Below are 24,194 nucleotides of genomic sequence, written 5' to 3' on the forward strand. Positions count from 1 at the left end.
GCACCAAGGATATTGTGCTGCATAACTAAATACTTATAAGGTCCCAAAAGCGAGACCTATTGGCTACGCCAATGCTTGTTTTAAATTCTAGAACATCACTCTTACTGTTATGGACATAGGCCTGATGAAAGGTATGCATTATTTTTCTATTTAAAAAAACGATCACTGTTCTAAATAATTTGTTCTTATCGAATTCAAGGTTTTCCTGAGCAATCAGGACAACATTAAAAAGCTAATTTGTAAAATGGAAGAGCAGCGATTTGTCTGTTTGAAGAAATGATTAAGGAAATGTTCCAAGTTCAAAACGGTAATTGCACAGGTGCACTTTGTTAAAGAACAGGGGCTTGATTTATGCTTTCTTTTCTAAGTAGGTTAGTCTTTTTTCAGACTTCAGTGTGAGTTACAACTGAATATTGTATTGTAATTGTAGTGTAACTGCATTTATATAGCGCTTACTATCCCTGGTAAGACGTCAAAGCGCTTTTTCGGCAAGTAGCATGCCACTCCGGAACCCATACAGGATTAGTGGTAAATTAGTATAGTGAAATATGAAAGAAATTTGAATGGTGGATTTCTTAATCAGTTATTTGGATTCAGAAGGAGGTCTGGTTCACAATGCACTTTCTGTGACGTTTATGCCAGGCGTAGTTGTGACTTAAACAAACTTACAAAAGGTATTCTACCACGCTGTACTGAATTATCAAATGATGATCTGGTCCTATTGCTGGCAATCGGGCCCTAAGATATATTTCGCAATTACGCCACACATATCACGTTTTCAATTTTATCGGGGGAATACCACTTTTTTCATGTAAATTATGTTTGTTTGTGTTGCTAATGAGTGGATGAAGATATTTATGCAGGGGGGCTACAAATTCACCCTACTGCATTAAGATGCATGCGAGAAGCATGTGTGTACAAGCTTTGTAAATAATGTCCCCAACCTATTATGGAGCTACAAGGGCATATTACAAAATAACGGTTGGACACCCACGGAACATGCATGAAGTTGCATGCTTTATGAGGTTGTGTCAAATTCACACTTTTCTCCCTCACTCAGAATTATCTGAAATTAATGAGTCTCTGTTTTAGTCTTGCTTCATCTTTCCATGTATGTATGTTCCCTTTGTCCTTCTGCTCCTTTATGCTTCTGCAACACGCCACAGTGTATGATTTTCCACCAGGGATTCAGGCAAGTTGGCCAGCCTAATTCCTTAATGTTTGTCTTATGTGCTGTGTTGCGACAACTGATGAGTGACAGACGCAACATCACAGACTAAAATAGAGACATTGGATTTGAAACAGGTATTCAGTATAAGTCCTGATGAAAGCCCTAGATGAGCTGTGAGGAAGGGCTGAAACATGTTGATTTATCGCTAGAATATAGGGGTAGTAACCCTCCCCCTTGACCAAACCGAATTTTACTTACATTTTTATCCCTACAAGTGAAAACTTAAAATAAAGGGGAACTGGGGTGACCACGTAGTACTTTGTTATATTTACTCTCCCTGTTAGGATTAGAACATTATTCATGTGCTCCCTGGAAAATGGGTGAGCACACCCTTTTTTTAGGGACCAGAGTGTGACCCATTGATGAAGCATAACACTAATAGAGTGTGAGAGGGTCCACAATAAAAAATACTTATTATTCCTATAGGAGCAATAGGACCAGGTCCTCATAATAAAATTAAGTACAGGGTGGTAGGATACCTTCTCTAAGTTTGATTATAGGTAGTGAGACAGTATCCTATGGTCCCTATAACTGAATTTTTCTCTCCCCTCCCATATGTCAGCGTGTTTTTTCATGGATTGGTAATTGTGACTTAAACATGACTTGCCAAGCATAAGAGTCAGGAGCATTAAGAATTGCTTACTCATGATTTCACTGAGCAAGAAAATCCTACCCATTGTAACTACTCACAGAAAAGGCTGTTTGAATCTAGCCTTAGATAATTAGGTGTTGCTCACATGATAAGGGCGTAAGATGCAATTACTCATACAAAGGAGCTTTGTCAATCGAGCCCGAAACTGAAAATGAGTAATAGTTCAAAGCAAGGATCTTAAGCCATTTAAGGGAAAACTGAGCCTCTTAGGGTCTTGGGGGCATATTATCAAGCAAGGTGATAAAATTAGGACATCTAACCTGAGCTTCAATTGGAATTCCATAGAGCATATTATCAAGCCCATTATCGCCGTTTTAGCTGCAGTTTTATGCCGCTAAAGTGGCGATAATTTTATCACCTTGCTTAATAATATGCCCCTTGATTTTTAATTAATGCGCTAACAGGCATGTCACAATTTTATATGCCATCAGATGGAATGGGAAGAGAAGGGCAAATCAGGCTTGTGAGGCAGTCAGGCCTGCAATCCAGCAGGCTGTCTCATTCACAATCCCTTCAAGAAGTTTTATCTCCATTGATCGTATGGAAACAGCATGACTTGATCTTTGTTGCTTAACATCATTAATCAGGAATTGCTCTCTAGGCCAGTGGGGAGCAGCAAATAGACCAAGTGTTAGAGACGGTGCACAAAGCCATCAAGGCCCTATAATTAGTAGAGGGGAGTCAACATAAGCTGTGTAGGGCTGAATTCCTGTCAGACACTCTGGACTCATTATGTAAATGTGTTCAATTTATATTCGTGTATGTACATTTATTTTATAGTGATATCCTCATAAATTGGCATGGATCCAACCCTCTTGGACGTACAGTGGACATGCCTAATTTACACCTACATCAAAAGGAATTGATGCTGTGTGACGATCATTTGGGCTGGAGCTCTAAAATTTATCATTCCTGACCTGGGAGTAGACCCTATTTGAGATACCAGAACCATGTATTGGAGGATTACCTATCACTTGGCAGATATAACTTGACTTTGGGTAGCTAGAGTTAATCTGTGTTATGGTTCTGGGTTAGAAACGGGTACACTTACAAGGGAGGAGCATCAGCTCAACAGTCCTTTATTGAAACAGTTGACACTGACTCCATTCTAAGATGGCCACCATGTTAAATACCATTCCAGTATGCCCATTTCTGAGACCAGCCCACTCCTCTCTGGGAATCTTATTCTACGTTATCTAATGAGCCTCTGGTCAGTAAAGCTAAGCATCTCTATACCTGCGATTTCCTTCTGCTGTTGGATATTTCACTCTTGTTCTGCTCCAGCTCAAGCTCCTCTCAAGTCCATATCTGATCAAGTTCTGGTGAACCCGTCCTGCTAAATTCAATGTGCTCCAGTTCAATCACCTCCAACTCCAGTTTGGCTGCAGTCATGCTTCAGTTCTACTTCATTCCTGCTAGGTCTATTGCTGCCAGGCCCAGCTATGCTCCAGTACTGCAAGCTTCAGTTCTTTTCTTTTTTTTCAGATTTTTATATAGCGCAAACTTGACCCCAAGGTATCAGAGTGCTTTACATGAGCACCAGCTGCCTTACACAAGGACACATTCATTTTTGATAGGCACAGGGAGATTAAGTGAGTTGCCCAGAATCACAGGATGTTGACCATCAGTGCAGAGACTCGAACTCAGTCCCCCCGGTTTGAGATCGACTGCCTTAGAAATTAGGCAACATCCTCTCCCCTTCTGTTCTGCTCCAATCATGACTTACATAGATCAGAAACTGCAGCTTATCAAGAGCTGTCCTACAAGTAGGGCCCAGCACCTTCTAGGATTTTGATCCATTGAACATATCCCTCCTGGTTCTCTCAGGCACTGCTTTCCAGGGGATATCCTGTCTGCAACACTTTTAACACCCATGACAGACAGTATTACTGATGGAACAATTCCCACTTACCTCATAGCATCTAAGAAAGAGGCGAAGGTAGACCCCTATGTCCAGCCCTTTACAGTCTTGAGTGTGTACTGCACTGATGTGTCATGCCCCACGGAAATCTCCTACTACTACAAAACCACAGTTCAGAACAAGCCTGCTTGGAACTTCTTTCCACTGCTTGTGTTTGTGCTGTGGGAGTAGCCATTTGTCACAAACAAACCTAAGTGATAGAGTTCCCTAGGCTGAGAGAAAGTAGGAGGTAATAAGGATACAAATCATTAAAATAGGAAACTAGGAGCTGCATGTTAAGGAGCGTGGATGTATATACATATTGTGCCACCATATGCATTGGGAATATCTAAATATACCATCCACCTTCTTTCCTCAAAAAACATGAGTTCGTACATTGTAGGATTTTCAATGGTAGTCTAAACACTAGAGCCACCCCACACTTGCATGGGCATTTTAGAACAACTATTCACTACATATATAAACCATGATCAAGACTGATAGGGATAAAAAAGTGTTAATGCTATAAGTGACACTAATTGCACTACCCAGATTAAACAATCAGGTTGAAACTGTATACTTTCCAAATGTTTTCACTCCACAACAAAACCCCATTTGACATCAAATTGTGCATAAAACAACATTGTAGCCTTACCTTACCTTGCTGTGCTAAACAGCTTACAAAACATGCAGTGAATGACAGAAAATGCCGCCACAATGACAGCAATCATATAAACCTGACAACAGAACACTGCTCCTTTAAAGAGCCAGCAGAGCTGATAATCAATCAGGCTTTGTAAAGGCAGTTGTCTCACAGCTTCAGTTTTTATGTAGCTCATGCAGAAGGATGCCTGAATGCTGCTTGGGTTTTAACTCTGTTTAGTGAAATAACATTTGAAAAATTCTGAATACCTATTTTGCACTTCACTTCTCTTGTGAGTCTACAGTGTTTTCTGACAGACATTAGTGGAATGTTTCAGTCTTTTCACATACTTTTCCACAAAGATGGCATTTCTTTTTGCTAAGTAAAAAGACATTGAAAGATTGAAGTACATTATGCATAGTGTGCTAAACTCCCATGCCACGGAGGAATGACTGTACAGAAAGAAGATGTCTAGGAAGATTGAGAAGGAATCTGCCTCATGGTAAAATGGAGGGCAACCTCAAGAGATAGAGGTCATAGATGCACAGGAGCACAAAAGGCCATTCAGAAAAGTGAATCCATCCAATAACATTTCAGACACTCACTCCCAGTCACAGATCTGGGTTGAATCCATCATCGTTCTTTAGCTCACTTCACCACCCCGGTTCAGACACTACTATATGCAAATCAGTCTTGACCCTGTGTCTCATGGGAACAGTCCAGCCCAAACTGTCAAGCCATGTCTTCCCTGGACTCGAAACAAGCATTCTGGGACCAGTTTCGGGCTAGCAGCATTCATCAGCCAGGCTACCTTGAATCCAGTGGCAAAGTGAGCAAGGGACGCACAACTGGGCATACCCTGCCAACTTAGGGTGAACAAAGCAAACAGAAGGAGATGATGGATGGAGCGCTGAAACTTTTCAGACACTTACCCCCATTCACAGATCTGGGTTGAATCAATCATCGTTCTTTAGCTCACTTCGCCACCCCAGTTCAAACACAGCTATATCCAAATCAGTGTTGATCCTGTGCCTCATGGGAACAGTCCAGCCCGAACTGCCAAGCCATGTCTTCCCTGGACCGGAAACAAACATCCTGGGACCGTTTTTTGGCTAACAGCCCTCATCAGTCAGGGTAGCTTGAATCCAATGGCAAAGTGAGAAAGGGACCCACGTCTGGGCATACCTTGCCAACTTAGGGAGAACAAAGCAAACACAAGGAGATGATGGAAGGAGCGCTGTAACTTTTCAGACACTCATCCCCAGATCTGGGCTGAATCCATTATCGTTCTTTAGCTCACTTCGCCACCCCAGTTCAGACACAGCTATAGGCAAATCAGTCTTGACCCTGTGCCTCATGGGAACAGTTTAGCCCGAACTGCCAAGCCATGTCTTCCCTGGACCATAAACAAGAATCCTGGGACCAGTTTCAGGCTAACAGACCTCATTAGCCATGCTAGCTTGAATCCAGTGGCAAGGTGAGCAAGGGACCCATGTCTGGCATACCCTGCCAACTTAGGTCAAACAAAGAAAACACAAGGAGATGATGGACAGAGCACTGAAACTATTCAGACACTCATCCTCAGTCACAGATCTGGGTTGAATCCATAATCGTTCTTTAGCTCACTTCGCCACCCCAGTTCAGACACAGCTATATGCAAATCAGTCTTGACCCTGTGCCCCATGGGAACAGTCCAGCCCGAACTGCCAAGCCATGTCTTCCCTGGAGAGGAAGCAAGCATCCTGGGACCGGTTTCGGGGTATATCACCCTTCATCAGCCAGGCTAGCTTGAATCCAGTGGCACAGTGAGCAAGGGACCCACGTCTGGGCATACCCATCTTACTTAGGGCGAAAAGTGTAACTGCAACAAATTATGGACGGAATGCTAAATGATGCAAACATTCTCCCCCAGTCAAGAGGTCTGGGTTAAATCCATTGTTCTTTTGCCCACTACGCGACCCCAGTTTGGACCCAGCCACATGCAAATCAGTCTTGACCCTGTGCCTCATTGGAACAATCTAGTCCGAACTGCCAAGTCAGGTCATCCCTCAACCGGAAACAAGCATACTGGGACCGGTTTCAGGGTATGTTATCCTTAATCAACCAGGCTAGCTTGAATCCAGTGGCAAAATGAGTAAGGGACCCTGCCAAATTAGGGCGAAAAGTGTAACTGCAACAAATGATGGACGGAATGCTGAATGATTCAAACATTCTCCCCCAGTCAAGAGATCTGGGTTAAATCCATTGTTCTTTTGACAACTACGCCACCCCAGTTTGGACCCAACTATATGCAAATCAGTCTTGACCCTGTGCCTCATGGGAACAGTCCAGCCCGAGCTGCCAAGCCATGTCTTTCCTGGACCGGAAACAAGCATCCTGTGACTGGTTTCGGGCTAACAGCCCTCATCAGCCAGGCTTGCTTGAATCCAGTGGCAAAGTGAGCAAGGGACCCATGTCTGGGCATACCCTGCTAACTTAGGGTGAACAAAGCAAACACATGGAGGGGACCTGGCTTGGCAACATCCTCTCCTGTCCAAGTATTTCACTATCTGGGAGCAAAAAATAGGTAAGATTCCTGCCTGAAATATGTTGCACTATTTCTTTATTGTTGTGCCAAAGAGGAAAAATGATATTTATTCTGTAAACAGTGGTATTGTTGCACTAAATAAAAGAACAGTGCCAAGCGAGTGAGATCATGGAAAACAATCTAGAAGAGAAACAGCTGAGAAATCCTTGAACAAGATCACATCAGTCCATCATTACACAGTTATTTAGCCAAAGACTGCAAAGGTTGTTGCTGTTTTACTTCCAAATGTAGCTCACCACCTCTCAAGTGAGCTTCAAGCACTGAATCACACAACAATACTAAAGGAACTTTCATTATTACAAATCATGCCTGTTTCTGTCAAATTAAAAAACTTGGCACAGGTGAAATTGGAATGAAGGACAACAGGGCTTTCTAAAACCTTACATGTAGATGTGGGGAACATGAAATATATCTATCCATCCTGATGCTGTCTTAAATGGATACAACAAAAAGATTTATTTATGTGGGAAGCATGACTCCTCGGATTGAAGATACCCAAAATATGTGATGGACATAAGGAGGTCCATGGATTTATGGTCACCTTGGAGGAGCGCAATTTCTTGCAAAAGTTGTGTTTAAAGGTATGTACACAAAATAGCAATATGATATTCTCTCTAAGTAGAAACGAAGGGGCATATCAGCAACAACCGGCGATAATTATCGCTCAGCGCTCTTAGACTGAGGATAATTATCGCAGGGTAACATGGATTTTTATCGCTGAGATGGCGTGCTATTAGCAACGCTTATCTCCTCAGCGATAAAAATCCTCACGCTTACTGCCTAACGTGAGATTATCGCTGGAAACCCAGCGATAATCTCAAGCAGTGTGGCGTTAGCTTGCTGATAGGGACTCACAAACTTAGCCATGATATCCACCTTCCATAGGATGTCATGGCTAAATCAGTCCTGAAGCAGGTGTAAGGAAAGTAGCGATAACAGGGGTTATCGCTACTTTTCCTGGCGCTATGCTTCATAGCGTGGGGCTTGATGATAGGAGAAATGTCGCTTAGCGACATTTCTCCTGTCATGTTAGGTCAGGAACGCCCACTTTGCATCTCATTAGAGATGCAAAGCTGGGCATTAGGAATCCCGACGCTAAAGCAAGTTAGTGTGGCCTTGCTAATTAGGCGATAAAATTATCGCCGCTTTTCGGCCGAAAACGGCCGCAAAAGCGGCGATAATTTTTTATCGTCAGCTTGTAAATATGCCCCGAAATGTTAAAAAACAAACATTCAAAGGGGTGTGGGTACAATAGCCTAGAACAGAACAAGGCTTGACAAAGGAGAATACGTGAAGATATAAATTCTCACAGACAAATCATTGCAGACTAGAAAATCATCTGATAGGAGTCTAAGATCTGCTGAAGATGCTTTCTGAATTATAAATAAAGTGTGCTTAACATCATGAACATTTTGCATTGTAATTGAAAACGCTGCGCTTAGAAAAACTGTATTTTCATGTGTTGATTGAATTTGGCCTTAACTAGGCCTAAGCATCCTGAATTTCAGTGCAGCCATGACGTGTGCTTTCATTTCTCCTTTCATCACACATAGCAAAATGTGCACTATTTTAATGCTCTGTGCTAACATGCTGTTTTCGAAGAACTCAGCTGGAAGCCTTTTGTAACAAATTCAAGGCTCTTCCTGCCTGTTCCAGTGTAGATCTATTCATGCAAAAGCTTGTCATTGTTTGAGTGTTACTAGATTTGTATTGTCATGTGAGATGACATTAGGTCAGAAGGGGTTATGTTAATATTCATCTAGGGTATGGTATTAGGATGATGCCGCTTTACGTTCTATATTCTGATTTGCCAAGCTGAGTAAACAATTGATCCATTTTTGCTGACAATGCGATTTTGTAATAAAAGGATCTATTCGGGAGGCTTGCTAAGTGTGACTTGTCCTGACTTTAGAGAGTGGACCTATGCCAATTAGTCTGTCTCCTGCTTGGGACTAGTCTAAGGCTTGACATAAGTCCTTCTTTTTGCTGCCTTTGATTGAGCTTTATGCTAATTCCCTATGCTGATTGAAAATGCATTTTGACTAACTTGTATTTTTGTCTTCTGTAGTGTATTTTAATTACTTTAAAAACCTTCATTGTTTCCGAACTTTACTTGACTGGAACATTTTTGATTTGTGGCTTATTTCATCGACTATGCTGATTTATTTGCTGTCAATCTAATCTCCTTAGGGACACATTGCCTTAAAATCTACATGAGGACAACAACATCCCGATCATGCGCATGTGCTTGATATTAAGATTACATGATAAGAAAGAGTCAAGGGTTTCATGGCTCAAAAATAGTGTATTTTGAGCCACATGAAAATTTGGGAGATGGCCAGCTGGCTCAGTACTGCACATTGGGGTCATATGACTTGAATACTACCAAAACTAAGTATGGGTGCACTGTTTTACAAAAACAAGATGGTGCTTTCATGCCTCATAGAGGCCGTCTGAAAATAGATGGAGGGCAAAGAAACTGCATAGACACTTAGTCCCTCATTTACACCAATTTGACGCACTGCAGTGCTGGCCGTCACTTTCCTGGGCTGCCCTGCGTGAAAAGAAAAAGGCAGGAATTTGCAGTATCTATGAGATACGGCACATTCCAGTCCTATTACACTGCTCTGGCACACAAATGGCTTCCTAGTACCAATGCAGACACCTTTGCACCATGGTACAAGGGTGTCTGGTTGTTGGCACAATTGTTTTCGTGCAGGAAGAGCACCAAAACAATTGTTACGCCTCCCCTGGGGAGGTGCACAGTTTTGACGCATTCTCAGATTTACGCTGTGTTGTAAATCTGAAAATGTGTCAAATACCATGGGTGTCAACTTGGAACACTCACTGCAAAGCCCATGACATGCTTACAAGATGAAGTGTAAGGTAATGCAACGACTTGCGCTGCATTGCCTAATAACATATCTACAAGGATATGAAAAGCCATGCACTGTGTCTTTTCGTGGCCTTGTAGATATGGCTATGCACTCTGTGCCGTCAGAACATCAAAAAAAGTGACGTTCCTGTGGCGCAATGTGCATACTTACAAGGCCAAATAAAGCCACATTGCTTTTCAATGTTTAGACAACAATATATTTATGATGATATTTCTGTCCTCGACGTTCTGACATATAGCCACAGATCCATGTCCGCTTGAGAGAAGTCACTCACAAGATTATCTATGCTGACAGTAATATCACGCACTCTCAAGTCAAAATTCATGCCCTCATGAACAAACCATGCACCTAATCTTCGTTTAGGTCAACTTATCAATTTTCAGCATACAAATGTCCTTTTCATTAGCACAGATAGTGGCTTGACATCCCAGTATCGAGTATGCACAGCTGATTTGATTGACATGTACTGCTCTTCCACCAAGCCCCCTTGATTAAATTGAGATGTAATTTTTATATGAAGAAAATATATGCCCCCATCTCACCATCTGTGTAGTGTGGGTGGCACATCTGCAATTCCTTGCAGGTGCGTGCTGGGCTCTCCCGGGTACCCACAGGCCGCCTCATCTGTTCAACTTCCGTCTTCAAGGAGCCAAGCGAAGCATAGACCTCTTCCATGCCATCAGCTTGATAGTCAGACCCGTCCACCGACTCATCTCTTTGTTCGCCTTCTGACTCTCGCCTTCGTTTCCTTCGTAGTTCTAGTGGCAGTGTCTGCACAACCTCTGCTGATGGTCCCTGCAAATCACAATGACATGAAAATCCACATGAAAGAGAATTCTTGCTCCTATTTACAACCTTTAAGTCACTAGGCAAGCATAATATAATGACCTTTATTTATCTACTGGAACACAGCAATGAATACTGAATAAATACTGTTCCTCAAGGACTCCCCCCCCATGTAGCTCTTTCATGAGACCATGAAAGCAGAGGTTGTGAAAACCTTTCCTCTCAAAAGTGCAGTTCTTACCTAGTGTTCAAGCAGAAGCTTCAGGTGCTTGGCCTTCAGTATTGCCTCCTATTCCGAGCCAGGATCACCAGAATCTGCTTGGACATGACTCATAGAGGAATGGCCGCTTCACGGGCCTGGCAGGGCCTCCTCACGGGGAATCGGACCCACCAAACCAGTTTGGATAGCACTGGCGCCTAAACTGCGGCTCTGCCATACTAGTTCACGACGGAGGTGTAAATGATCCAAATCTTCTTCACTGTCCCCCTAGAAGCGAGACCAGTCTCCATTTTTTACGCACTCACGTCCAGGCCTCAGATGCGGCAGGGCACCAGATGAAACATGAGGACCTTCCAGTTACGACTTCCCTACCTCCTGCCGGACTGCCAGCGGACACGGACTTATCACAGAGTCCTGCACTATGATTAATTAATCGTTCTTTGTTTTAGAACAGAGACATCCACTTTTGAAATTTGAAAACTGTGTTCTCCTGATGACCATCATTCACCTGCACCATGTATATGTCCACCACTCCATTCCCGTTTTCAAGCTGTTTTGTGCTTCCATTTTCTTTTTCAGGGTGACAGATGCTTCCTTGTCACATACCATTCGCACACAGTTGGGTTTTGTTTTCCGCGGTCGAGTGTGACACTCTCACATGTCCTAGCCCACTCACAAGCCTGTTTCCTCAGGTCTGGCATCCTTGCAAGTTCTGACCTGGAACGCTAATGGACTTCTAGATCCCATGAAATACACTGCAGTCCTAAGTTTCGCACATCAACACATTCCTGAGGTCTTGATGCTTCAGGAGACCCACCTGGTGGGTAATGGCTGCCCCTTCCTAGCAAGTAGAGGCTATGACAGAGACTTCCCCTCAGGTCGTACCTTCCCTATGACCATTGCCCGTGATATTAGAGAGACCCAGGTCCGTTTTATTGTGATCACTGGTGCAGTTAAGGATCCAGCTGTTAACCTAACATGCGTACATGCACTCCCAATGACTCTAGATGCCCTAGACCCTCCATGACCTGTCAAAGATCCTTCTCAATCTCCCACAGGGGCTGACACTAATACGTGGTGACTTCAACCCAGTTCCTGTCCTAGATATTGATGCTACAGGTCACCCCCTGCATCCTGATGTACTGGGGCACGTCACCTCTCTGACTGGGCGACCACTCTTTGTCTCTGTGATGTGTGGAAGGTATGAAACTCCGACAAGATCAATTCACATATACCTCCATGGCACACCATACTAATTCCCACATAGACCTTGTCTTCATGCAGGTTCTAGATTGCCGCACCATATCACATGCCCTGATCCCCTCCCTCTGTAAATTGGACCATGCTCCCCTTTCCCTTCAGTTCAGTTCCCCCATGGATGGCCCATGCCCTATGTGGCACGTTAATGTGTGGTATCTTCAAGACAAACTTTATATTCAGGCCTTTGGAACCGAGCTGCAAGCTTTTTTTCAATGCAATGAAGGCCCCGTCAACTCTGATGGCACCCTCTGGGTCAGCAACAATGGGGATTTGCCAAGGGGTCAGTCTCCTCGCAGGAATGAGCTTGCTTCATCTATATAACTCAATTAGAGGCCTGTGCCCTCTGGTTGGAGAAAAGTCTTGCGGCGGACCTTCACGATGAGGTCCCCCGGCAGAAGAGCCTCTTGCATGACGGGATCCATCTCCAATCCCTAGAGGCTGCCAAGAACCTCTGGTGTGCCACAATGGCCAGGGTCTATGGAGGATGGGCAAGAATGGGAAGCTATATTGGTAGGCCTTTTGTCCACAGGCAAACAGTATTGTGCCAGAAATCACTGATAACTTCGGTAATACTCACCATACTCTCCCGGAGATCGCACAAACATTTGCTCATTACTATGACCGCCTAAATGTGGTGTCCCCTCGGGTAGACTCTGATTCTGCCTCCCAGTTTGTTAAAGACGTGCCTCTCCCTCGCTTGCCCCTTGTCCAGGCTTGGATGCTTGATGACCCCTTCACGACTGAAGTGGTTGGGGTGGCTATCTCTGTGTTGGCCTCCGGAAAGAGCCCCGGTCCTGACAGATTCCCTGCAGAGTACTACATGACATTCTGGGATATTCAGACTCCCCAACTTCTGGCCCTTTATAATGAAGTAGCACAGAAGGGCGCCTCTCCTTCCGAGACAGACGCTGCCACAATTGTGGTAAACCCGAAGACACAGTTCCCCTTGACCCCCAGTGCTGTCTATTGTCCAATATCCCTCATCAATGGTGAGGTCAAGATTCGTGCCACACTTCTGGCCACCCGTTTTAAGCAGGTCCTCCATCTGCTCATACTCCTGGATCAATGCTACTTCATGCCTGCCTGCAGTATGAGGCATTGCCTTCGGTGCCTTCCCGTGGCCCTAGCCCGCCATCATCTCCTTTCAGCTAGCCTTGTCTTGCTACTAATTGATTTTGAAAAGGTATTCAATACTGTGGATATTTGGGACATGATCTGAACTGGGCTGGGACCGGACCTCACTTCTGTGGACTCGTCCGGGCATCATACTCTAAATCCACAGCGGGGGTTCAGTTTAACAGTGTACTTTTCAATGTCTTTTCTTTTGGAACGGGGCCTAGGCAGGTATGCCCCCTGTCTCCTCTCCTCTTCATGCTGGTGATCGAACCACTGGCTCACCTCCTTCATGGTGATGCTCATATATGCGGCGGGGGGTGGATCAAGGAACATAAATACTGCATAGCTCTCTATGCAGATGGCATCCTTCTTTACCTCGCAGACCCCGCGGTGAGCGGACTTCACTGCCTCTATCTCCTCCAGTGTTTTGGAGTAGCCTCCGGGTGCATCCTCAGAATGAGTGATTTTGCCACTGCCTCCGACTCAAGATTGTTTTGATTGACAAGATAATATCCCTATATGAGTCTTAGTTTTAAATACCTGGTCATTTGGGTGGCACTCCAACCTGAGCTTACCTGGTCCCTTGTCCTAGGGCCTTTAATACGGAAGGCTAAAGAAGACCTTGCCAAAAGGCAATCCATTCCATTTAATGTGAGTAACCGTGTTGCCTTTAAAAGATGATGATCCTGCAAAGATTTCTTTATGTTTTTCATAATCTCCCTATATTTATACTGCAGCCCTTGTTCTCGTGCTCTCCATAGGGTTTTAACCTCCTTTTTGTGGCACAGATCCAGACCTCTCCTCGCCCTTGTCCACTGCCAATGTTCCTCTTATGACGGAGGCTTAGGTATGGCCAATTTATATCTCTACTACCTTGCCTCCCAACTCCTGGTGATACACGACTGTTTTAACAGGTGTTGGTCGCACCCTACTTACAGACTGAACCTATAACTTTTGAAGTTCCCTCGAATTGTGGCTATGCTTTACAGATCCATGATCCCCTGAGCTGCTCCCCCAGTGACCAGAGTGTTTTTTTCACCTGAAGGGCTGCACTTTGCCACACTCACTGGGATACAAAACTTATGCATCAAACGCCCCTCTGTCATGGCACCTGGCTGTGAGAGGTGGTGGCAGTACAAGGTTTTGAGAAAATGGACCTCATTGGCGTCTCGCAGCTGTGTGATGCATTGTCAGGTTCACACATATGGTCCTTTCAAGAACTTCAGAATACCTATGCACTCCCCTCTACACAATTCTAGAAATATCTCCAATTGCAACATACACTCCTCGCAACCCCTGGAGTTTAGTCTGTTGGTGGCCAAACTTCTTATGGGTACACTGGACAAAGGTGGGGTCTCCAAAATCTACCGTACATTCATAATCAATGCCCCAGGTACCCTCGATCACCTTAAGTCTTTATGGGAAGGCTGGCTGTGTCCCATTGAAGATGACAATTGGCAGGTTGTAATAATGCCACCTAGGACCATCACCACCTCCTCCAGGCTGCGCATGACTCAGACATACTATGTGGCTTATTTATGAGCCTTGCATCACTTTTGCGCCGCCGGTGCGACACTTTTTGTGACGCACCAGCAGCGTAAAACATTTGCCTTGTTGCACCGTATTCACAAAGTGACGCATCTAAGTAAACCCCTGCGCGACATTATACCTGCGCCAGGTATAATGTATGCAGTGGGGGCATTCTGACGCAAGAAAGGGTCGTAGAAGTGATGCAGTGAAAACTATAAGATTTCACTGCGCCACTTCTAGGACGCACATGCGTCAATATCTTACGCCTGCCTCATGGCAGGCGTAAGACTGACGCAGGCACATTTCACATGGGACTTGCCCATGTGAAATGACCCATTGCTGGAGTTGCGTCACTTTTGTGGCATCCTCCAGCAATGCGTCATTTTTGCGCCTACAGATACGTCAGAAATACTGACGTATCTGTAACTCCTTGCGACATGATGCATTATACTGTAAATATGACACATCATTGGTGTCGCAAGGAGAGCGCAATGAAAAGTGACACATCGCTGTTTTCTCGCAGCGATGCGTCACTTTTCATAAATGAGGCCCTATCTATATTGTGCTTACCTTACCCCGAGTAGGTTGCACCGAGTGGGCCTCCTTTCTGAACCTACCTGTACCCACTGCTGGGCGAGCTCCTGCCGAGTTTTACCATATGGTGTGGTCATAACCCAGGATTCAGGAGTTTTGTACCGGGGTGGTGGGGGAATGGACTGAAGTCCTGGGTTGGTAAGTCGCACTTTCACACTTGATGCTCCAGCTGGGGTTATTGGAGGGTCTGGGGGCTCGAGGGCAGATCAAACATTCCTGGGTACAGCACTCATGGCTAATCGCTGGAAGAACCCTGCCCTTCTCACTCTCTTGCAATGGAGGCGGGGTGTACTAGTGTGCACAAGAAGAGAGACCTGTCTATGAGACCCGGGGTTGCCCCCTGAAGTATTTTAGAGTATGGGGGAAGTGGCTGGGCCAATATGCCTAGGGCTCCACCTTTTGGTATGTGTGTTGATGTGTTGCCTCTGATCCATGATAAAATACAACCCTAATGGCCTGTACTGTGATTAACTTCTGTAACACTTTCTACCATAATAATTGTGTGTCATGTTGTACCTCCTGTGCAAAAAGTTTAAAAAGTCTGTTTTGTCAAAAAAAAATCTAAAGAATTTGGCATCTAGCTACAGAGAAATAATGGGAAGGTTTTGAAGAGGCCTGTGCATGGTTTGAGATTCCCTGTAAGCATCCCCCTCAAAGTTTAGACTATATATCACCATATTCTGAAAAAACCTGGGACTGACCCAAAGGACCTAAATACATTTTGTCCAGATGCTAACATCCCCTTCCTAGCGAAACTCTCAGAGAAATGCACATACAATCATCTATGGCAACACATTGAGTAGTTCAAATTGTTTGACATGCTGCAATCAGGCTTTAGACCAGCTCACAGAACCGAAACAGCCTTTCTACATATTCTAGATGACACACTCAAAATCGTGGACCAGAACAACTCATGCTTACTCATACTCCTCGATTTGTCATTGGCATTCGACAAGGTCAATCACGGCACCCTCTGAGAAGTACTGCAGTACAGAATGGGGTTATTTGGTGACGTTCTTGTAGCATCGTGCTACAAATAATGACAGACGCCCTTTACGATTTCTCAGGAGCTTTATTCTCTACTCCTTATCTCTACCTCGTCCCTATTCTAACTGCCCACTTCTCTCCTCGCTCCTCCTCTTCCCCTCACCCCAAGGCTCCGCCCCCGCCAGCTACTAGAATGCTCACAACCTTACATCTCCCCCTTTGTTACTAAAGCTTGTGACAGTGCTCACATCTCTTCGATCAACCGTCTCGGTTTTTGAATATCTCTTCTTGGCCGGAGGGACAGGCCTTCAGACACAGTTCCATTGCCGCCCTCAGCGTCCCGTTCCTGACCTATAGGTGTTCGACCATGCCCTTCACAGTGTCCAGTCACAGACGTTGTAGGCCCCAGCGTGAGTGTCTCTTTCATGGTGAGACCGCATCTTTGAAGGTGGGGGGCATTGCGAGTGGTGCGCCTGTTTTCCGACTCAGCCGTCAGCGCGGTACTCGTTCGTCTAGTGACTGTGAGGGGCGTTGCCCGGAACCAACAGTCCGTTTCCTTACTTGGTTCTTGTTTGACCACGACGCAATCCCCTTCCCGAGGCGAGAGAGATCTGGCTCGTCTCTTGTGGTCCGTAGAATTTCTCATGCTCTCCTTGTCAGCGCGATCAGCGTTAGTTACTATTTCTTGGTGAAGATGACCTGATGACACCGGTCTTGATGCCCCCTCCCAAGTGGGTATCCGCGTCCAGATGGGGCGCCCTAACATGAGTGTCGCTGGACATTTGCCTGTCGTGGCATTGGGTGTTGTTCGATATGCTCGAAGCACTTCGTTGAGAGCCATTTGCAAATCTCGTCTATCACAGGTAGCCTGCTGGAGAGTCTCTTTGAGTATGGCCATAAACCTCTCACCAGTGCCATTGGCTTGTGACCACACAGGTGTTATCCGCCGAAGCCGGACACCCACGGATTTCGCAAAGTCGCTGAATTTCCGTCCAGTGAACGATGGGCTATTGTCTGTTTTCAGTTCCTTGGGCACACCCCAGGCTGCAAAGACTTCATCTAGAACCGCAATGGTGGCGGCAGCACTGGTGGACGGCACAAACTGGGCAATGGGAAACCGGGAGTACTCGTCCATTATTACGAGAACATATTTGCCTGATTGCATTGGGCCATAAAAGTCCAGGGCTAGTTCGTGCCACACTCCAGGCGGCGGCGGTGTCATCTGACTCGGGGCCGGAAGATCACCGTGCCCTACTATTGGACACTGTGGATACTCTTTCAGGGTGGCATGAGGGGTGGTCTCCAGGGGGCCCGCAGGCGGTCGCGCTTGATCCTCCCCAAGGTGGACATCTTCCTCCACAACGGACAGTCCAAGTGAGTGTGGTGCCCTGGGGTGTCGCGACTTGTAGTCAGCCACGTTGACTGATTTGCCTGGCTTGTACACGATGTCATTGTCATTGCTGACGCGATAGAGAACTTCCACCAGACGCAGCCGCTCGGCCGTCGGCAGGCTAAGGAGACAGTCAGCCTCCGGCCCTTCTATGACGTGGATCACAGCGGGAACTGACATTGTGTTGTGTCTCAGCGTAGTTGAAAACTTCCCGAGGCAAGGGAGGGGCTTCCTGGACATCCAGGTGTAGACCCGAACAAATGCAGGACTCAGGCGCGGGAGGGGTTTCATTTTTTTGTACTCCGTCACCGGAATGTAATTTAGTGACGCTCCGCTGTCCATCACAAATTTTGTGGCATGTCCACCGACGCTGATGTCCAGTCGGGAATATTTCTTAAGTTGGTCCGGGTCGGCAACCATGCTCGCGTATTCAATTGAATATTCTTGTTCGTCTGATGTCGATCTAGAGTCCCGAGAGGGTGATCTCCTCGACCATCGCGATGTCCGCGACTCCCTGCTGGAGTGCGATGATCTTGATGACGACTTTGGGCGACCATGCACCGCTCGCGCATGTTGCCGGCAAGTGTCACTCCGCGACGTCACGGGCGGTTTCTTTCCTTTCTCGCGGCGATACTCTCCGCACATGGCTTCAAAGTGACTGCTCCGACCACACTTGCGGCACTGCTGGCCCATAGCCGGGCACACTCTGGAGTGTGGGAAGTCGTACCCGCATCTGTAACATTTTTGTGCTGTCGCCTTCTTCACATAATCATGTCGTCTGTTGTTTCTCCCCGAGTCCGGTCGACGGTGCCCAGAATGGCGCCGGCGCGATGATGGCCGATCGTGTCGCCCGCGCTCCCTGGACCCTCGGCGAGGGCGACCGGTTCGCACCTGACATATCTGCTCTCGGCGTTCCGTACGCCCTGCTTCCATGGTCTTGGCCTGCTCCTCGGTCTGGTCATGCACTCTCGTCAGTTCCTCTATTTCGTCTAGGGTGTGACTTTTCTTTAACAATTTTCTTCGGAGGGTCTCAGATTGACAGCCGTCAATGACACGCAGCCGTATGGCATCCTCCGTAGAGAATGCTTCAAAGTTGCAGTGGCGTGCCAACCGTCGTAGTCGGGTTATGTATGTGTTCATCGCTTCATCCTTTACTTGGTGCGCCCGCTGGAACACATACCTCTCGTAGTCTACATTTTTTTTGTGTAAAAATTTCTTATCCAGGGCTTCCCGTACCTTGGCGTACGTCCCTGCATCCGCAGCTGGGATTTCCTTAATTATCTTGCTAATGTCCTTTCCCACGAGGTTTCGAAGCGCAATCAGTTGGTCCTCATCGCCGAGGACCTTGGACCCTTTGATGTAGTCCTCAAAGTCCTCGATCCACTCCTCCCAACGAGGGCCCATGCTGCTACCGACTACAAGCGTCAGGGGCTCCGGAGGGCGCAGATGTGACAGCCCTATGACGATGGGTTTGGCCTCCTGTCGGGTCGGTGATCCTTGATTCGACATTGTGAATCCCGTGCGCTCGGGTCAGTTCACTTCAGTCGGCTTGCGTGCTCGCACCTGCGTTTGTAGCACACTTGTCTCGGGTTTGCTCGTGCTTGTTTGTTTCTTTGTCTTGGCTTTGCTTGTGCTTGTTTGTTTCTTCGTCTTGGCTTTGCTCGTGCTTGTTTGTTCCTTTATCTTGGCTTTGCTCGTGCTTGTTTGTTCCTTTATCTTGGCTTTGCTCGTGCTTGTTTGTTTCTTTATCTTGGCTTTGCTCGTGCTTGTTTGTTCCTTTGGCTTGGCTTTGCTCGTGCTTGTTTGTTCCTTTATCTTGGCTTTGCTTGTGCTTGTTGATGACTTATCCTGGGTATGCTTATGCTTGTTTGTTCTCCCTCAGTGAATCCTAGGCGCCTGACTTCAAGATGGCCGCCAATTCACTTTAATGGGGGGTGTCCCAGGAGGATTGCCTGACTTCAAGATGGCCGCCGTCCCTGCACACACGCGCGAGGCTCTCTCCCGGCTCATTCAGTCTACTACAAGTTGGACTCACCGGCGGGCATCTTCAGGGGTGGCACCCTCCAGTCCCTGCTCATTCACGGCGGCGACAGCTACCAGGTGAGGTCGGGGTGGGCTCCCGCCTTGTTCTGCAGCTTCCCGCTCTTCTTGCGCGCCGACCCTGCCAAAGCTCACGCATCGGGCGTGAGATTAGCCGGCAGCGAGGGATTTTCGGTCTTCGTTTTTCTTTTATTTTTTTTGCGCGCTCAACAGCGCTTACAGGCAGGCTTTTGGAGACAGCGTCTCCAGCGTCAGGCACCTTCTCCTTCACTCTGGGGACACGAGGCGGGGTCGGGGTAGGCTCCCGACTTCCGTAGTCACTGGTGGCATCCAGAGGTGCTCAATCGCCTCAGGCAGGTCCGGTTCTTCACCACGCTCCAGGGCTCTGTAACTGGTGTGGGCTTGCTCATCCCACCCTCGTCGCCAGTTGTAGCATCGTGCTACAAATAATGACAGACGCCCTTTACGATTTCTCAGGAGCTTTATTCTCTACTCCTTATCTCTACCTCGTCCCTATTCTAACTGCCCACTTCTCTCCTCGCTCCTCCTCTTCCCCTCACCCCAAGGCTCCGCCCCCGCCAGCTACTAGAATGCTCACAACCTTACAGTTCTCTAGTGGTTCACCTCATTCCTGGAAGATTGATCACAATGAATTAATATTCCTACTCATCTCCCCTACCCATAGCTCCCTTCCAATTCAGGAACGGTTCAACCACCTTAACGTCCTCAATTACAAACCAGTCTTCATCGACTCAACAAAATCCCTTGAGATAACCCCAGACAAGAGCCTTATTATGTAAGCACACATCCACACATGCACAAGCAGGAACTGTTTCTAACTCAACCTTCCCAAGAAATTGAAACCATTCATCCAACCACCAGACTTCAAGACAGCAGTACAATCATTAGTTGTATCCATAACAGACTATGGGAGGGTATACTTAACTGGCCTAACTAAATTATGAACGGCTTCACCCAGGGCAACCCGTTATGCTGTGGCAAGACGTATTCTGGAGCATGATTTTAATTGTAACCCAGTGACTATTACTGAGCAAAGTGTTGACAGACTTTTTTCCTTTGCTTCTATTTTTATTTGGATTCGTTTTTCTTTTGTAGTGGTCTCTATTAGAGAATCTTGAAATTATACTCATTGGTGAGCTGTCAATCGGTAATAATTTTACTCATTGATATTTTCCCTTGAGGCTGTCGAGTAATGGTGCTGCGCTCTTCGGTCGTTCAGTCATTTTAAAGTAAAACCTTTTTTCTTTTTCTTTACTCCATAGTGTCTTGGTCCTGAAGAGAACCCCCTCCAAAAAACTGTGGGTTCGAAACGCGTAGACCTTCTGTTTCTGCTATACCAAACAATGGTTTAATTTGTTTTCTGTTGTGCATTGCAAAAACAACTTTTGATGAATTTAGAATGAATTACCATCAGTAGGATTTATGCACATCTAAATAAGTTGGTCAATCATTTCCTTGTTTGGTTTAGGTCCTTGGTCCATCAAAATTGAAAATACAGGGAACCAAGGAGTGGATATGTGAGTGTGTGTTTTATGAATGAGGAGTGATGTATGAATGATCAAGTATGTATGTTAATGGTGAGATATGCCAAATTGGTGGCAAGTCATTGTCTTTAACTCCTTTAGTATTGTGTTTTTGTAAAATTTATCGTAATGTTTTTTGGCATATTTGTGTCCAAAATAATTATGGATAAAAAATTCATATGAACAAAAAAGATGTTCTTCTAATAAATACTATTAATTAGTGTTGGCGTGGTATGTTTGAGTTCTCCCGCGCTTTTTTCATTATTAATTAAAATTGATCATCAGTATTGGCAACTAGTTTGTTCTTTATGCTAAGGGGCTCAGCCTTACTGATTAGAGCCACACCTATTTTTGTTCTTGGTGGCAAGACTAGTAACAGGAAAGAGACGATTCAACCACATCACACCCTCCCTCATGTCTCTCAACTAGCTCCTTTACGAAACCAGATTCCAGATATAAATAGCATACACAATGCACAAAGCCCTTCACCAAGCTGAACCTAAGTACTTGGCAAAAAACTTATGATTTCAGGAAAAAGCCACTCTCTAAAGAGCTCTGGCTCCCTCCTGCTGGAACCACCAAGATTAAACATAAATAAAACGTATGCCTGCACGTTCACTAGAACTACCACAAGAATCTGGAACTCTCTAACGGCTGCAAGGAGGTCTAATCCTTCAAGGTCAAGATGATCCTACTAGACAAACTCCCAACATAAGGATCTGAGCCTCAATGCTGTATACCTCCCAAGCTTTCTCTCGGGAGACTCCATTTTCTCTGGTCTTGCGTCTTCAAAACACCTAGAGAAAAATCCATGAAAGCGTAATCTTTATATGTAACACTATCAGTAGACGATAATGTGATGGAATTTTGTAGAGGGGGCGGCCTCTATCTCTATTTATATATCTATCTATATTTATGTACCTTTTTTGTTATCAGTTATTCTTTTATTTTAATGGATCATGTAACAGGTTTGGAATAGCTTTATAAAACTCTCTAATACCTGAGGGTCATGTTGGTGCTTTATAAAATTCTTGAAGTAAATAAATATTTCAAGTCTTTTCCAAAGGACTTTAAAGGACGTGGGTGGTGTGGTTTAAGAGCATCTAGATCTGCCTACATTAGCAGTGCGTCACTTGCCTCAAATGAACCAGACTCTTCACAGAGAGAAAAGAAATTAGGGCTTGTGACATGGATACTCAATTTTTTGCAAGCTATAATGGGAGGAATCAACTCGAATTCTTATGAAATCAGAACGGTTCTGCAGTCTTTAATACATTTAGCAAGGTCAGTAGAGACAAGGTGCAGAACGTAATGGAATTTCTCACAGATGAACATCTGCTGAAGGCCACAGTCATCCTGCAGGATAGTTTCTTAGGGCCTTATTAAGAACATCATGGACAGTCCGACTTCACCACTAAGGGAGAAAGTCATGAACTCCGCCAGAGTGGCAGAGGATCATATGCACTATTTACAGATTCCTGTCTGCATGGAGGGGAACCTAGTGCTGTAAATGGAGCCACCACAATGGGCTCTGCCTTTACAGCACTGACGATTTGATGAGTGGGTGCCATGCTTTAACTGTCACTTCAACAAACTTTTTTTGCGCAGGGAAAACAAACTGTGTTTGCTTTCCCTGAACAAAATATAAATGAAGCAATACGTATGGAGTTATCTTCCTGTGTGGACATTCTGCATTTTCTCTGCCCATCTCCACCATGCCAAAAGTAGTAGAAATGGGCATGGAAAGTTAGTGACTGTCATCTCACTTTCAAGAGGGTAGAATGATTACCACTGTGACCTAACAGCGATGCCAGGTCAAACCTTTACACCAGCAGAACCAGTGGAGACTACTTCAGTATAAAATTGACACTTCCCCCAACTTTAAATGGATCAGTGGACCTGGTGATGGGTGCTAACACCACAGATTTAAGAAGATGCTCAAGCTCAGCCAAACTCTGAATGCCACAAGTTTTATTTAAGGTACTCATGGAGGAACAAAAGGGTTTGAAAGAAAGTTACCATCTAATCATAGATCCAAACCATTAGAACACATTCATTGGAAACCAAGCTACAGAATGGTGATGATACGAAATCTAAATCTAGGTCCTATGTTAAAATAGGAGTGTTCAAACTACTCATAATCTAAGACAATCCTCTTTTATCTGCAGGACCGAAATGGAGATAGATTCTGCAGTTCATAATGTACAACAATTAGTACCTCTAAAGATTTTTACAATAAAGCATGTAATTGTATCATGGGTCTAGCAGTATTGGAAGCCCTCTAAAGCATATTGGAGGGGGTTACAATCACGGAAATCACATTATCCCTACAGAAAACCACAAATAGTTTACTCAACTTAGGTTTCTCCCTAATTTGGTAGCCAATCTATATATTTTCACAACTAAATCTCTGTAGTTACTGAAACAATAGACACAGACTCACATAGGTTCCATTCTCGTCCAAAGAAGAGTTCATGTTTTTTTTTGTTCAAGAAAACCCTGAATGAAACCCCCTTTAGAAAATCTTGCATCATTTTATGCAAAAAATATGTTTTTACTTCATATATTTAAAAGATGAAGTAAAAAAATCTTTTTTGCAAATTACAAACCAGAAAAGAATGAGGCGTATGATTCATGTAAGAATAATAGTACGGGAAAGTACTTATATTTGTGCAAATTATTAGAAAGCATTAAGTCCATTACGTGAACCTCTATAGGAATACTCGTATAGATCCCTATATGGAAAAAACAACCAAATTCATGGTCCGGGAGGTATTCAGCAAGGTATGTTATGTTTTGATTCCAACCTCCTCAGTC

General features: G+C 45.1%; 1 protein-coding gene across 2 annotated transcripts in view; it reads right to left on the bottom strand.

The window, feature by feature from the left end:
* Positions 1–24,194, bottom strand: part of LOC146833110 (uncharacterized) — a 645,049-nt gene that overhangs the window by 29,636 nt on the left and 591,219 nt on the right. For both annotated transcript variants that reach the window (XM_085600733.1, XM_085600734.1), the window contains one exon: positions 10,453–10,705. In XM_085600733.1, coding sequence (XP_085456859.1) covers positions 10,453–10,705 — 253 coding nt within the window. The remainder of the gene's footprint in view (positions 1–10,452; positions 10,706–24,194) is intronic.

This window comes from Triturus cristatus, chromosome 4_2 (genome assembly GCF_964204655.1).
Source record: "Triturus cristatus chromosome 4_2, aTriCri1.1, whole genome shotgun sequence".
Classification (NCBI taxonomy): Eukaryota; Metazoa; Chordata; class Amphibia; order Caudata; family Salamandridae; genus Triturus; species Triturus cristatus.